This window comes from Dama dama, chromosome 17 (assembly GCF_033118175.1).
Source record: "Dama dama isolate Ldn47 chromosome 17, ASM3311817v1, whole genome shotgun sequence".
NCBI classification, from domain to species: Eukaryota; Metazoa; Chordata; class Mammalia; order Artiodactyla; family Cervidae; genus Dama; species Dama dama.
The window spans coordinates 39,650,665-39,668,050 of NC_083697.1; the positions used below are offsets into that span (position 1 = coordinate 39,650,665).

Sequence of the window (17,386 nt, forward strand, 5' to 3'; positions counted from 1 at the left end):
ATATGCTGTCTACAAGAGACCTTCAGATCTTGGGACATGTACAGACTCAAAGTGAAAAAAGATGGAAAAAGATGTTCTGTGAAAACAGAAATCAAAAAGAAAGCTGGAACAGCAATACTCATATCAGGCAAAATAGACTTTAAAATAAAGACTGTCATAAGAGACAAAAAAGGACAGCACATAATGACCAAAGGATCAGGCTAAGAAAAACTAGGAAGGAAAAAAAAACAAACTCTACAATCTGTATGGAAACACAAAAGACACTGAATAGCCAAAGCGATCTTAAGAAAGAAAAAACAAAGATGGAGGAATCAGGCTCCCTGACTTTAGACTATATCACAAAGTTAGAGCAATCAAAATAGTATGGTATTGGCACAAAAGGGGAAAATAGATCAATAGGACAGGATAGAAAGCCCAGAAATAAATTAATCCACTTATGGCCCATTAATTTATGACAAAGAAGGCAGGAACATACAATGGAGAAAAGTCAGTCTCGTCATGTAGTGGTGCTGGGAAAACTGGGCAGGTACATGTAAAAGAATGATATTAGAACATTTTCTAACACAAGACACAAAAATAAACCCAAAATGAATTAAAGACATAAATATAAGACCAGATAATATAAAGCTTCTATAGAAAAATATAGACAGAACATACTTTGACATAAATTGCAACAATAGCTCTTTGGATCCACCTCCTAGAAGAGTCAAAATAAAAATAAAAATATCAAATGGGGCCTAATTAAACTCAAAGGCTTTTCACAGCAAAGGGAACCATAAACAAGACAAAAAGACAACACACAGAATGGAAGAAAGTATTTCCAAACAATGCGACCGACAAGTATAAATCTACAAAATTAAGAAACAGCTCATGTAGGTCAATATGAAGTAAACAAAGAAATGGGCAGAAGGTCTAAATAGACATTTCTCCAAAGAGGACATACAGATGGCCAAAAGGCACATGAAAAGATGTCAACATTGTTATTAGAGAAATGCAAATCAAAACTACAGTGAAGAATGACTTCACACTGGTCAGAATGGCAATCATCATAAAGTCCACAAATAATAAATGATGGAGAGGGTGTGGTGGAAAGAGAATCCTCCTCCATTGTTGGTGGGAATGTAAACTGGCACAATCACTATGGAGAGCAGAATGGGAGTTCTTTAAAAAACTAAAACTAGAACTACCATATAACCCATCTATCCCACTCCTGGGTGTATATCCAAGAAGATCATAACTCAAAAAGTTGCATGCACTCCTACGTTCATTGCAGCATTATTTACAATAGCCAAGACATGGAAAAAACCTGCATGCCCATCAACAGAGGAACAGATAAAGAAAGAAGATGCAATGTATGTATATATATATATATATGTGTGTGTATATATACACACAAACACAACAATTTTAATCAGAAGAAAAGAATGGAATAAGGCCATTTGCAGTCACATGGATAAACCTAGAGATAATCATACTGAGTCAAGTAACTCAGACAAAGACAGTTATCATGGTATCACTTACATGTGGAATCCAAAAAAAATGATATGCATGGATTTGTCTACAAAACAAAAATAGATTGAGAAACTTCAAAAACAAATTTATGGTTACCAAACTGGAAAGGCATGGAGGCAGGATAAATTAGGGATTTGGAATTAACATTACATACTACTAATATAAAGTAGAAAACCAACAAGGACTTACTGTATCCCATAGAAAACTCTGCTCAATATTCTTTAATAAGCTAAATGGGGCAAGAATCTGGAAAGGACTGGATGTGCATATATGTGTATAACTGAACAACTCTGCCATATACCTGAAACTAATACAACATTGTAAATCAAATACACCCCAATACAAAATAAAAAATTAAATTTACAAATAAATTAATATGCAAAAAAGGAAATTTACTCTTATTAAATTAACAAAGGTTGGTATAGGAAATACATGTAATTGTGATTATGATAGGAATAGATTAGGATAATTAGTCAGTTTAATTCCACTAGGGGATTAAAGACAGAACAAAATTTAAAGGAGACTGTTGTAAGTTAACGACAACGAAAGAAAAGAATCCCTAGCAACAACCTACACTACCTTGAAGGGAGACAGATATATCCAAGTGCCAAACACACTCAAGCCACAAATCCTGATAATTAAAAAAACAAGACAAGAGTAGAATTTCTGTATGCCAAAACAGAAGCCAACACCTTCCTCCAAAAACACCAGGAACAACGCTACATATGGACATCACCAGATGGTCAATACTGAAATCAGACTGATTATATTCTTTGCAGTTGAAGATGGAGGAGGTCTTAACAGCAAGAAGGAGACTAGGAGCTGACTGTGGCTCAGATGATGAAATACTTATTGCAAAATTCACACTTAAATTGAAGAAAGTAGGGAAAACCACTAGACCATTCAGGTATGACTTAAATCCTTTATGATTATACAATGGGAGTGACATATAGATTCAAGGGATTAGACCTGATAGAGTGCCTGAAGAACCATGGATGGATGTTCATAACATTGTACAGGAGGCAGTGATCAAAACTATCCCCAAGAAAAAGAAATGCAAAAAAGACAAATTGGCTGTCTGAGGAGCCCTTACAGATTGCTGAGAAAAGAAGAGAAATGAAAGGCAAAGGAGAAAAGGAAAGATATATCCATCTGAATACAGACTTCCAAAGAATAGCAAGGAGAGATAAGAAAACATTACTAAGTGAACAATACAAAGAAATAGAGGAAAACAATAGAATGGGAAAGACTAGAGATCTCTTCAAGAAAATTGGAGATACCAAGGGAACATTTCATGCAAAGATAGGCTCAATAAAGGACAAAAACGGTACGGACCTAACAAAGCAGAAGATATAGAAGAGGTAGCACTAACACAGAGAACAATAAAAAAAAAAAAAAAGACCTTCAAGACCCAGATAACCATGATGGTGTGATCACTCACCTAGAGCCAGACATCCTGGAGTGTGAAGTCAAGTGGGTCTTAGGAAGCAACAGTACAAACAAAGCTGGTGGAGGTGATGGAATTCCAGTTGAGCTATTCAAATCCTAAAAGATGACACTGTTAAAGTGCTGCACTCAAAATGCCAGCAAATTTGGAAAACTCAGCAGTGGCCACAGGACTGGAAAAGGTCAGTTATCACTCCAATCCTAAAGAAAGGCAATGCCAAAGAATGTTCAAACTCCCTCATAATTGCACTCATTTCACATGCTAACAAAGTAATGCTCAAAATTCTCCAAGCCAGGCTTTAACTGTACATGAACTGAAAACTTCCAGATGTTCAAGCTGGATTTAGAAAAGGCAGAGGAATCAGAGATCAAATTGCCAACATCTGTTGGATCACAGAAAAAGGAAGAGAATTCCAGAAAAAATATCCACTTCTGCTTCATTGACTATGCTAAAGTCTTTGACTGTGTGGGTCACAACAAACTGGAAAATTCTTAAAGAGATGGGAATACCAGACCACCTTACCTTTCTCCTGAGAAATCTGTATATAGGTCAAGAAGCAACAGATAGAAACAGACATGGAACAACAGTCTGGTTCAAAATCAGGAAAGGAGTACCTCAAGGCTGTATACTGTCACCCTACTTATTTAACTTATATTCAGAGTACATCATGCAAAATTTGGGCTGAATGAAGCATAAGCTGGAATCAAGATTGCCAGGAGAAATATGAACAACCTCAGATATGCAGATGACACCACTCTTATGGCAGAAAGCAAAGAGGAACTAAAGAGCCTCTTGATGAAGGTGAAAGGAGAATGAAAAGGCTGGCTTAAAATCCAACATTCAATAAATGAAGATCACAGAATCTGGTCCCATCATTTTATGGCAAATGGATGGGGAAACAATGGAAACAGTGACAGACTTTCTTTTCTTGGGTTCCAAAATCACTGCAGGTGGTGACTGCAGCCATGAAATTAAAAGACACTTGCTCCTTGGACAAGAAGCTATGACAAACCTCGGCAGCATATTAAAAAGCAGAGACATCACTTTGCCAACAAAGGTCTGTATAATCAAAGCTATGGTTTTTCCAGTAGTCATGTGTAGATATGAGAGTTGGACCATAAAGAAGGCTGAATGCTGAAGAATTGATGCTTTTGAACTGTGGTGTTGGAAAAGACTCTTGAGAGTCCCTTGGAGTGCAAGATCAAACCAGTCAATCCAAAAGGAAACAAACCCTGAATATTCATCAGAAGGACTGATGCTGAAGTTGAAGCTCCAATACTCAAAACTTGAGATTAATTACTATATTTTAGTATTTTTTATCACCCTTTTGATAATATACATATGATTTAAATAGTGCCACAACAGTCCTGGTTAAACCATAGAAGATAAAAAAAGGAGGAGTGCGTGCATGCTCAGTCGTGTTAAGTCTTTGAGACCCCATGATCTGAGTCCACCAGGCTCATGTGTCCACAGAATTTTCCATGCAAGAGTAATGGATTGGGTTGCCATTTCCTACACCAGGGGATCTTCTCAACCCAAAAACTAAGATCGCATCTTCTGTGTCTGCTGCATTGACAGGCAGGTTGTTTTACCACTCAGCTACCTGGGACACACCATATAAGGTAGAAGGAGAAATCAATGATTTAATCCTTGACGTCTGCTCAAGAATGAGGAAGAATATGGTCTTCTCCCTTCCCCATTTTTTCTTTGATTATACAAATGTAGCCCCCTTGGTTCCTGGGGTTGCTGTGCTTTCATGCCAGCCCACTTGTATCTCTCACAAGCATGCTCTGCTAATAAACTCACTCTTTGCCTATCACTTTGCCTCACACTGAATTCCTTCTGTGACAAAATGAAAGAACCCGAGCTTAAGTTCTGACACCAGGAGAGTAGTTTGAATTAAAAGACAGTAGGTTCAAGTCCCCTCCTAGTTCAAGGATCATGGATCATGGGTTTGAGTCCCAATCTGAGGTTCAGGTGGGTTCAAATCCTACACAAGGCGGAGTATGGTTTTGATTATAGCCCCACTATATGAACACATACCTGAGGCTGTGTTATTATCCAAAGGTTGCAAAAGAAAGCTTTCCAAAAAATAAGTTTGAATTAGGAAAAGGAATATCTTAAAAATATAAAAACACCACGAAGACTGTTTAAAACAGTATAATCCTAAATTTAGATTCTAAATCATGGATCTAAAGATTAAGTTCAGGGAAAGAAAAAACAATATTGAAAGACTGAGACTGACATTCTATAAGAGGAGAAAAGCTAACTTTTAAAATTTAAAGCAATGTAATACAACATAAGAAAATTCACATTATTTGAGTCAAGTTTAAACTATATTTGGGTGGATGAAAAAGAATTTGGAGTCCTTTATAAGATGGTGCTCAATGTCAATGGATATGCATGCTCAGTTGCTCAGTCATGTCCAAACCTTTGCGAGCCCAAGGACTGTAGCCTGCCTGGCTCCTCTGTCCATGCAGTTTTCCAGGCAAGAATTCTGGAGTGGAATGAAATTTCCTACTCCAGAGGATCTTCCTGACCTGGGGATTGAACCTGCATCTCTCACATCTCCTGCACTGGCAGGCAGATCTTTACCACTATACCACTTGGGAAGCCCGTCAAGGTCAATAAGATTATTTAAATATAAAGAATAAAAATACAAGGAAAGTTACTGGAATTTAATGATGCCAAGTCCAAGGATAAACTCAGGAAAGAAAAAGCAATATTACAGAGCACATTGATTATTTTTACCCACCATTAATGAGGGTGTATCACTAAAGACATCAGTAGGTGTCTTATAAACAAATGGTGACCAAGCAAATTAAACCTCTTCACATAGAACATAAAATTTCCTGGAACTGTCAAGAAGATATTAAAATATTTTCTTTTTTGGTTACAGAAAATTGCTAACATTAATAAACTGTAGGGAGAGTATCATCAAGAATCCCTATGTACTCACTACCCACTTTCAACAACAGAGACTGGAATTTAGATAAGAAGGGTTGGCATTAGCTCTATACTTAATAGCTGCACTGGTCAGTATTGTCCTTCAACTTAGATAAGAGAAATTTGTATTAGAGAATCTATTCTGGCCATCTACCTGCCATGTTTCTGTCCACGGAGAGAGGATTCTTTCCCTGTGTACAAAATCAAAGCCATGTTTTCCCTTTCAACCATACTCCAGAACCTTTGAATTCATTGCCTGGTTTAGGACATGACCCAGTTATTCCTCCTGAGGGTCATGAGGCTCTGAAGGGCCTCATTAAAGTGAAAGAAAGTGAAAGTGAAGCCCCTCAGTCACGTCAGGATCTTTGCAATCCCATGGACTGTAGCCTACCACTCTCCTCTGTCCGTGGGATTCTCCAGGCAAGAGTAGGAAGTGGGTTGCCATTTCCTTTTCCAGAGGATCTTCCTGACCCAGGTCTCCCGCATTGTAGGCGGACGCTTTACCGTCTAAGCCACCAGAGAAATCTTCCTTTATTGAACACTTGCCTCATGGAATCTGGAGAACTCCACCTGCATCATCCCTGATCCTCAGAGCGGCCCAGGGGTGTGGCTGGGAGGCCAAGGCGCAGAGTCTGCATACGGGGCCCTTCACTGCCGAGCTGAGCCCATTCAGTCCCTGAAACCCTGCAAGTGTCCCCAGCTTGTAGGCCCGGGGCCCAGACAAGCAAGCGGAAGCTGGGCTCCCACTTGTTGCCACGGTGGACCCCCGCCTCTCACGTGCCTCCTCTCAGCAGGCGCTGTGCTCCTGGCTGACTAACAGCCCCGGTTACGACGAGATCACCAAGTGGTACCTGGGCTGGAAGTCCACGTTCTCGGACCAAGAACCGGCGCCCCGGCCGTCAAGGACAAGTTCAACAAGGCTCCTGACATCACGGACAGGGCGGTGTCCTCCAGTGTCGGTGAGCGGGGGCCCCTGGAGGAGGCTCTGAGCACACGAACCACAGTGAGTTAAGAGTTCAGGCAGCTGTGGGCTCCAGGACACAGACTCGTCTGGGCTCTCAGCCCTCCACATAGTTTCTTAGCCAGCGGCTGCTCCCCGGTCTTCTGCGGCTGAGAGGAGCGCTGTTCCCTGGACCGAGGCTCACGTAAGCCGGTCCACCTCCGTCACCGCTGTGCCGGCGGCTCTGGTGCGTCTGCCCAGCCTGAGCTGGGTGGCCAGTCTGACACTAAGGACGTAACCCGTCATCTTTCCTCACCCACACACAGCGCAGGAAGGACTTCCATTACGAAGCCATGCAGGAGCAGCGTGAGGCCAAGAACATGGCCCAGAGGGGCATCGGCGTGCCCGCTAGCTCCGTGCCAATGAACTTCAAGGCCGAGGAGCACAACATTGTCTTCATGCCGGTCATCGGGAAGCGGCAGGAGAGCAAGCAGCTGTCACTAGCAAGGTATATTTATCAAGTTACAAGGCTAGAACTATTTTATTGAGCAGTTTTTAAAGTGTGATTTATAATTTAAATCTTTAGATTTACATTCTGTGAGTCCCCCTTTTGTGTTCTTACCCCCAGTCTTATAAACGTCAGCAGCTGACTGGTTTCTAGGTGCTTCGGATTTTTGGTTATCCTACCTCAGGAAAAGTTTGATAAAGTTGTAGAAAAGGGCAAAGAGTAAAGGGGTTTATTTTATACTGAAATATTTCAAAAATGGGTCAAAAATATAAGGACAGAGAAAATGTCAGTAAACTAATACAGCCCTGGCTCTCCTGGCATTTATTTATTATTCTAACTTCATCTCATACCAGTCTTCTCCTTGAAAAGTGACTCATACTCATCTTCCTTCAGTTGCTTGAGTGAACTAAGATTTTTCACACTTGATTTTTTTTTTTCACACTTAAATGTTTAAAATGCTATTTCCTCCATCTGGAAATGATCTTCATATTAGGTGCCTCTACTGCCTTAGATATTTCTTCTTTAAATTAGATCCCCATCTCCAAGTGATTCTCTTTTAATCTCTCTTTTTTAAAATTACATGTCATTCATTTCAATTACTCCATTTATTTGGCTGTTTGCCTGTATTTGTTCTGTCTTCTGCAGTAGCATATAAATTCCTAATAGCAAAGATCGTATCTATTTAGAGCCATATTGACACCACACTGTCTAATGTAGTTTTTGGCACATTCTAGGTGTTGGATCCTTTTTTTTTTTTTTTTAAATAAAGAAGTAGGGAAATGAGAGATGAGGCATGAGGTTTGAGAGGATTCAACGGAGACCATCTGGTGAGCCTGACATACTGCAGAAGCACTGGTTATAGGGAGTTTAATATTAGGGACATGACGAGTTCAGTAAAATTTCTGGCATTTGTATGGTATATAAATTTAAGTAGGGACATATTGGAAATGATATATGAACTAAGGAGCTATCCTAGTAATTCTAAGCTGTACAGATTTCTTAAGAGAAAATCAAGGGGGAGAGGACAGGAAGTAAAAGATAAAAGTGAAGACATTCAAGAATAGGTACAAATGAAATATGTTTCTGAGAACTGATACAGGTAAGAAATATTTTCATGAATAGATTAGAAATTTTTTTTCCCCCAAGGAAACCTTACATATTCTATCCTTACTCTTTCTTGAATTTTATATCATGGGTAAGAAATAGAGTGATTCCTCCAATGATGGTGATTAAGGGGAAAACATGAATGTAGAAGCAACTTCTATAGGAAATTAGGCCCAGTATATTTTTGATACTTCAACTCCAAACATTCCCTCATTAACACACCCAGTCTATAAAACTCACTTTATAACTATCAAGGGACCCTCCGCATTCCCCTGGATCCATCTGCACAAGGGGACTTCTGCTAGCAGCACCCTTCTGACTTCTTTGCCTACCTCTCACTCACTTCTCTCCATTCATAAACTGGTAGGTGACCTTGGGTAAACAAACTTGCTCTCCTCCTTACTGGCATGGTCTGTCTACAGGATGAAATCTCAGCTTGTCCAGACACAAGCTTACAGATTCTGGCCCTGTGAGAAAGGTCTGCATTTTTTTCAGCAACTCCAGTGGGGCACTTCAGTTCACCTAAGAATGTATTAGATGCTTACATGGCTGCATTCCAAGCCAGATTTGGATTGTATTATATTCTAATTCAATCTCTCTAAATGCTTTATTTTGCAATTAGTTCTGAATTTAGGAAGGCAAAGAAGGATGCTGTTTATTGCCCCTTTTAAGGCTCTCTCTCACACATGCACATACACACACACACAGATTCAACTTGTAAAAGTGGAATTTGAATATAGTTCCTGGGAAGTTCTAGGACTTTTAATAGTGTTGACTAATACAACCTTAATTCAACCTTGAGAATTGTTCCTATTTAAAAAAATATCAATAGAACAGAAATGTGACTGCCTGTACATTGAGACTGACATCTTTGAAAGCATGACAAAAATTCTTCTAACTTTTCCTTGCTTGATATTTTTATTTAGAAGGTCAGAATAAAAGAATACCCTGCTGACTTTATCATTATGGTTTAAAAATTAGATTCCTGTTTTGAAATCTAAATCTAAAGGAATCTCATCTAAGCTCTAAAAAGGGCTTCTTTTCTTCAAAAAGGGGAATTGTGATCATTTTACTTTATGGTTGGTATTGATTTAATTTTTGTAGATAAAATTCTTATAATAAACTGAGAAGTGACATAAAATTTCTCAAGGCAGTCATTCATTAACAGCAATATGCTGATGACAGCATTCCAGAAAGATAAGTATAAGGGAGACAAGAAGATCACTGAAGAAGTGCAGAGTCAGCACAGCATTATAGGTTGACAATCAGCTGGGAAACAATGGATGCCATGAATCACACTTCACCAGACGCATTGTACACACAGATCAAACATTACTGGCAAACTCAAGTAATTCTAAACACCATAAAATGACTTATCCTTCAAATTTCCTTCAACATACTCATAAACAAAAGTAAAAATAAAATACAATCCCGTAACATATATGTGAACAGCAAAATCTACTAAGACAAAATCTATAGCAAATCTAACAGCACAAGTTTGCTAAGAAGGGACTGTATGTGACTACACCAACTACTTAGCTGCTCTGGATATCTGCTTATTCATCTTTCAACAGAAATAGTATGTAGAAATGGTAAGCTGGGCTTAATTGATTTGAATAAATATTTAATGGATAGCTATAATTTATTAATTCATCCATCAGTAATTATAGCATATTTATGCAAACTATGAGTTCAAGAAATATAAGAATTTTCATATATATTATTTTGTATATTTTATATCTAGAAATAAAGCTATTTCTACAGGATTTTTGGCTAAATGTGCACTACACGGCATTTTAGAGCCCAGCTCCTTAGTAAGACACCACTTTGCTAGCTGTGCAGCTGGTGGAAGAGGTGAGGGTTCTAGCAAGAAATATGTTTCCATTACTCTGGGAGACAAATCACACACACACACACACACACAACACTCTCGCACTTTATGTTAAAGAGTGCTCTGTGAATGTTTCCCTCTAGATGTTTAACAACATCCAGTATTATATTTAAATCTTTAACCCATTTTGAGTTGATTTTTGTGTACGGTGTTAGGTGTTAGAGAATATTCTGATTTCATTCTTCTACACGTAGCTGGTCCAGTTTTCCCAGCACCATTTATTGAATAGATTGTCTTTTCTCCACTATATATTCTTGCCTCATTTGTCACAGATTGACTGTAAGTGCCTGAGTTTATTTTTGGGGTTTCTATCTTGTTTCATTGATCTTTCTGTCTTTTTTTTTGTACCAGTGCCATACTCTTGATTACTGTACTTTTGTTGTATGATTTGAAATCAGGGAGCCTGATTTTTCCAGTTCTATTCTTCATCCTCAAGATTCTCCTGGATATTCACAGTCTTTTGTGTTTCCATACAAACTAACAAACTAAACAATTTTTTCCCCTAATTTTGTGAAAAATGCCACTGGTAATTTGATGTACAAACTGTCGTCGGAAGTATGGTCATTTTAACAATATTGATTATTCTAATCCAAGATTAGAGTATATCTTTTCATTTGTTTGTATCATCCTCAATTTCTTTCACTGTCTTATAGTTTTTGGAGTACAGGTTTTTGCATTCTTATGTAGGTTTATTCCTAGGCACATTTTTAAATGCAATGGCAAATGAGAATGTTTCCTTAATTTTTATGATATTTCATTGTCACTATATATAAACAATAGATTTCTGTATGTTAATTTTGTATCCTGCAACTTTACTGAATTCATTAATGAGGTCTAGTATGTATAGTATCTTCTATGTGTAATAGTATCATGTCATAATCTGCAAATAGTAACAGTTTTACTTCCTCCTTTCCAATTTGGATTCCTTTTATTTCTTCTCCTTATGATTTCTGTGCTAGGGCTTCCAAAATTATGTTCAATAAAAGTGGCAAGAATGGGTATTCTTGTCTTATTCTTGATCTCAGGGGGAATGTTTCAGCTTTTCACTATTGAGTATGATGTAAGCTGTGGGTCTGTCATATTAGGTCTTTATTATGTTGAGGTAGGTTCCCTAGACCCACTTTCTGGAGAGTTTTTTTTTTTTTTTTTAATAATCATAAATAGGCATTGAATTTTATCAAAAGCTTTTCCTGGTTTTCAATCTTCAGTTTATTAATGTGGGGAATCATACTGATTGATTTGAGGATACTGGAAAAATTCTTGCATCCCTGGGTAAATTTCCCTTGATCAAGATGTATGAACCTTTTAATGTACTGTTTGATGTAGTACAGCAAAGGCTTAATTTCCAAAATATACATACAGCTGATATAGCTCCATATCAAAAAACCATACAACCAAATTTTAAAAAATGGCAGAAGACCTAAATAGACACTTCTCCAAAGAAGATACAAGGTTGGCCAACAGGTACATAAAAAGATGCTCAACATTACTAATTATTAGAGAAATACCATACACATGAAAACTATAATAAGAAGCCACTGCACATCAGTCAAAATGGTCATCATCAAAAAGTATATAAATAATAAATGCTGGAGGGTGTGCTGAAAAGGGAACCTTCCTACACTGTTGGTGAGGATGTAAATTGGCACAAACACTATTGGGAACAATATGGAGAATCCTCAAAAAACTAAAAATAGAGTTCCCACACAATCCAACAACCCCACTCTTAAGACACATATGCAGAGAAAGCTAATTTGAAAAGATACATGCACCCTAATGTTCATTGCACCTCTGTTTACAGTAGTCAAGACATGGAGGCAACCAAAATGTCTACTGACAGATGAATGAATGAATGAAGATGTATATAAATACAATGGAATACTACTAGGCCATAAAAAGAATGAAAAGTCATTTGCAGTAATATGGATGAACCTAGAGATTATCATACTAAGTGAAATAAGTCTTAAAGAAAGAGAAAAATATCATAGAGTATTACTTACATATGAAATCTGAAAAAGATCAAAAAGAACGTATTTACCAAACAGAAATAGACTCACCGACATAGAAGACAAATGGGGTTACCAAAGGGGAAAAGTGGGGGAAGGATAAATTGGAAATTTGGGATTAACTGATATACATTACTGACAAGGACCTATGGTACAGTATAAGGAACTATATTCAATATCTTATAATAACCTATAATGGAAAATAATAAAAATAAATATACATGTGTATATATATGCATATATATATGTATACCTATATTGTGTGTCTATAACCATGCATATACATAAGTCAATAAAAAAGTCAATCCACCAACCAACCAAACCAATTAAAAACAAACACATAAATATAGGAAACACAGTCAGTCAGTTCAGTTGCTCAGTCATGTCCGACTCTTTGCAACCCCATGAATCGCAGCATGCCAGGCCTCTCTGTCCATCACCAACTCCTGGAGTTTACTCAAACTCATGCCCATCCAGTCGGTGATGCCATCCAGCCATCTCATCCTCTGTTGTCCCCTTCTTCTCCTGCCCCCAATCCCTCCCAGCATCAGGGTCTTTTCCAATGAGTCAGGAAACAGAATAGCGGTTACCAAACAGGAAAGGCTGAGGAAGGCAGAATGAGTAAGTCAAGAGTATGGTGATGGATGAAAGCTAAACTTTTGGTGGTGAGCATGCTGTCGTGTATACAAAAGTCAAAACATGTGAAATGTTTTGTAATGTTTATAACTTAAGTAATGTTATAAACTGCTACTTTAATAAATAAAATTAGGAGAAAGTTTAAAAAGACAGAGTGATAAGTAGACAGCACTGAATGCAATGCTCTCGTTACAGAGAGAGTGGTAAAACAACAACAACAACACTGCTATCCTTGCTCTTTCATGGCTTATAGCTCATAGGGGAGATAGGCTTCAATAGGAAACATACCGCTAGGTAAAAAATTAGAAGTTTTGGTAAGTGATATAATGGGAAGCAATGAACTATTAGGAGAGGGAATGACATGAAGATGCTCTTTATCTAACATGTGAAGATATAGCAGACATTATTTGAGAAAATGATACTTCATGTTAAACCTATAGGACAAGGACACATCCAGGCAGTAAGTAGGTGACTGTTTTTGAAAAAGATTGGAAAAAAATAATGAAGGATGTGTGTTTGTGTGTGTTTCAAGGGGTTAGTTCAGTTCAGTGGCTCAGTTGTGTCTGACTCTTTGTGACCCCATGGACTGCAGCACGTCAGGCTTCCTTGTCCATCACCAACTCCCGGAGCTTGCTCAAACTCATGTCCACTGAGTTGGTGATGCCATCAAACCATCTTGTCCTCTGTCGTCCCATTCTCTTCTTGCCTTTAATCTTTCCCAGCATCAGGGTCTTCTCTAATGAGTTAGTTCTCATCAGGTAGCCAAAGTACTGGAGCTTCAGCATCAGTCCTTCCAATGAATATTCAGGATTGATTTCCTTTCAGATTGACTCATTTGATCTTCTTCAACTTCTTCAACACCACAGTTCAAAAGCATTAATTCTTTGCTGCTCATCTTTTTTTATGGTATGATTCTCACATCCATACATGACTACTGGAAAAACCATAGCTTTAACTATACAGACCCTTGTTGGCAAAGTGATGTCTCTGCTTTTTAATATACTTTCTAGGTTTGTCATAGCTTTTCTTCCAAGGAGCAAGCATCTTTTAATTTCATGACTGCAGTCACCATCTGCAGTGATTTTGGAGCCCAAGAAAATGGTCTCTCACTGTTTCCATGGTTTCCCTATCTATTTGCCATGAAGTTATGGGAATGGATACCAAGATCTTTGTTTTTTGAATGTTGAGTTTTAAGTCAGCTTTTTCACTCTCCTCTTTCACCTTCATCAAGAGGCTCTTTAGTTCCTCTTCACTTTCTGCCATAAGGGTGGTGTCATCTGCATATCTGAGGTTAATGATATTTCTCCCAGCAATCTTGATTCCATGGAGTAGTATATGCACTTTTTGAGAAACAAAAAATGTACAATGTGCCTAGAACTCAATGAGCAAGAGACATATTATCATCAGATGATTGCAGGTTCTACTAGGTATTGGCTTTTATGGTAAAACATTTCTGTGGTTTCCTACTAAATCTAAACACAATTCAATTGGCTTTAGCCAACCTTAGTCTGGCTTCTATAGGATGACAATAAAAGGAAATGGCAGGGAAGATGTGAGAAGAAGAGAATCTTGAAGTTATTAATAATATAGTAGTCTAGAAGAAATGCTTTTGGCAAGAGGAATAGAATTCTATATATTTTTCAGACTCAAAATAAGACATAGATTTGAAAGCTAGGAATTTATTGTATAGGTAAGTTAAGGAAAGAGTAAAGCAAGATTGACTCCAAGCTTCTGTTCTGAGCAAACTGGGAGGCTAGATGGTGGTCACATTTCTGATATAGGGAACACTGCAGAAGAAGTTGGTTCAGTTGCAAATAGGAGAGAATAGAAGACCAACAGAAAGGGTGAATTAAGGGTGAATCATAGTAAAAAGTGAGGCAACTAAGACATCCAAGCACATATATGGTGATATGAGTTGTAAGAGAGGGTCATGTTGCTGAATCCATAAATAATGCTAGGAATTGGCTAAGAGTACAAAAAATGTTTACATGAATGCATTCAATTTTCAGATGGTAGCAGTACCATCTATTCAGTACTTTTCTAATCAGTACTCGTTGTTACTCTCCTCACAAGGATACTGCCAGAGCTACCAGTTAGCACCGTATAATCATCCCATCATTGTTCACTGATTTGAAAGGTAATTTGCTGTTTTTCTGGCAATTTTGGTACAAGAAGTAAGAAAAATGAGTTACTCTTTCATGTGTTGTTTATATTCAAAGTAGTAAAGTTTGTGATAGCAATAGTCAAGTTTACGGTGGGGCAGAGAGGAGAAACAGCAAAAGTTGTTTTCTGGGAAAACAAATGACAGAAGACAAAACAAGAAAATAAAAGAACAGCAGATATGAGCATAGAGAATGGAAGCTACTATCATCTGAAATGTAATTACAATTGCTCCTGGGGCCTTGCTTCATTCTCCACTTTGATTTCCCGAGTCACTCTGGCAGTGCTTTAGTAAATTCCAATTTTAATTTAAGGCAGGCCATATTGTCTTTCTGACTTGTATAATCAAAAGAAACATAGTCAAGAGAAAGAGAAAGTCAAAACCAAAATCAAGGAAAGAGAAAACTGATCCCAAAGAAATTAAGTATTTACAAAAACTCAATAAACAGTGATAAGACCAAAAGTAGCAGTATTCAAGACCAGTTTTGCTTACTGTTTTAAAAATGTATCATTAAACCTTTCATTTTAATATTAAGAAATCAAATGACATTTTAATTATAAATGATATATAATCATATTCTACATATATGTATTACTTGCATATTGGCTACTATGCATATTAATTTTATCTATTTTCAGCCATAGTGCCTACACATTATTTTGTTCTTGCCTTTTCCATTATGTAACAAATATTTTAACATCAGATGCTGTTAGTAGCAACTATTTTAAAAACTAGACATATATATATATATATATATATGCAACTTATTTGAACAATGCCTATCCCATCAAATCACCTACTAGGTATGTCTACTTAAATAGCTCATGTGCATCATAATCTCACTGTATTCTAAACAAGACTTCTCGTCTTTTAAAATTTTTCTCTTTGCATTTCAGAAAGAGGTAGTGTTACCAAAGAGTCTTCCAATAAATCCCCTAGGAGTCATCCTGGATGCTTAGATTTCCAAGTTCATCCATCAAAAGTTCAAGAAATTCTCTTCCTAAATAATCTTCATGTGTCTATTCTTCTCCATTGTAACTGCCAGCATTTACTCCAGGCCCTCATGATTTTTCCCTCCAAAATCTTGCAATAACCATTTAATACTACACCGTCCTCCAGTTTTGTTTCACTTAATGTATGTTCCCTACTGCAGCCAAAATAATCTAAAATAAAATCAGTTATGCTTCACTGGTTCTTGCACATCACACATTAGGATAAGTTTAAAACTTTTTTTAGCATTATTCATTTGGTTCTTCATAATCTGACCTCTGGATATTTGTCTGGTCTACCCCTCTCCAGGACGCTATAAACTCCAGAAAAAAAAATTACTTTCTGTTCAAGAAATCTGGTAAGCTCACTGAGATGTTTTTGGTTTTTATCATACTTCACACAAAGCCTAAAGTATGTTAACTTGATCTTTTTTTCTTCACTTGGCACAGGGTTTTTGTGATTTAAAAGGTAAATGATTTTATACATTTTACTTCTTTTTGTATCTATAAAGTAAAATTTTGTATTTCCAATTTGACTCCTGAAATTACAGGTCAAATTTTTAAAATATTTTATTCTCTCTGAGAATGCGGAGCAAAGCAAACCTTGCAGCTACCATTTATTCTTAAAGGGATCTAGTTTAGGTCAGTTACATATTACCAATCTCTTGTAAAACAATTTAATACAGAATGTCATAAGCCAAAATGACAATTTTCAGGCACTCGTAAATGTCACTGTTGTATATGACAAGATCTACTGAGTTTATTATGAAGTACCATGGACTTTTTGGTTTGTGTTCTAATGCACAGGAAAGAATACAGCCAGAATATTTAAAGAGAGTAACAATTCATTAAAGAAATTGATAGACATTTTACTTTTAGCATTACTTCATTTTCAACTCTCTTTTAAATACTTAAAACTGCACTATTGTATACTTGGTCCATTTTTAGTGAAAGTGTTAGTTGCTCACTCCTGTCTGATTCTTTGCAACCCCATAGAGTGTAGCCTACGAGGCTCCTCTCTCCATGAAATTCTCCAGGCAAGAATACTGGAGTGGGTTGCCATGCCCTTCCTAAGGGCATCTTCTTGACCCAGGGACCAAACTTAGGTCTCCTGCACTGCAGGCAGATTCTTTATTGCCAGAGTCCCCAGGGAACAACTAAATCAACATAGGAACAAAGTATATATAGACAGATTATATACTTAAATCTACTTTTATTAATCTAAATTCCTTACACTATTGATTTT

General features: G+C 37.3%; 1 protein-coding gene across 5 annotated transcripts in view; it reads right to left on the reverse strand.

Annotated features, from left to right (window-relative positions):
* Positions 1 to 17,386, reverse strand: part of CCSER1 (coiled-coil serine rich protein 1) — a 1,396,414-nt gene that overhangs the window by 629,927 nt on the left and 749,101 nt on the right. Inside the window, exon 9 of one of the 5 annotated variants that reach the window (XM_061164392.1) lies at positions 2,954 to 3,057. The exons of the other annotated variants lie outside the window; for them this stretch is intronic. Within the exon in view, the coding sequence (XP_061020375.1) occupies positions 2,954 to 3,057 (104 nt within the window). The remainder of the gene's footprint in view (positions 1 to 2,953; positions 3,058 to 17,386) is intronic. 5 annotated transcript variants of the gene reach the window in all.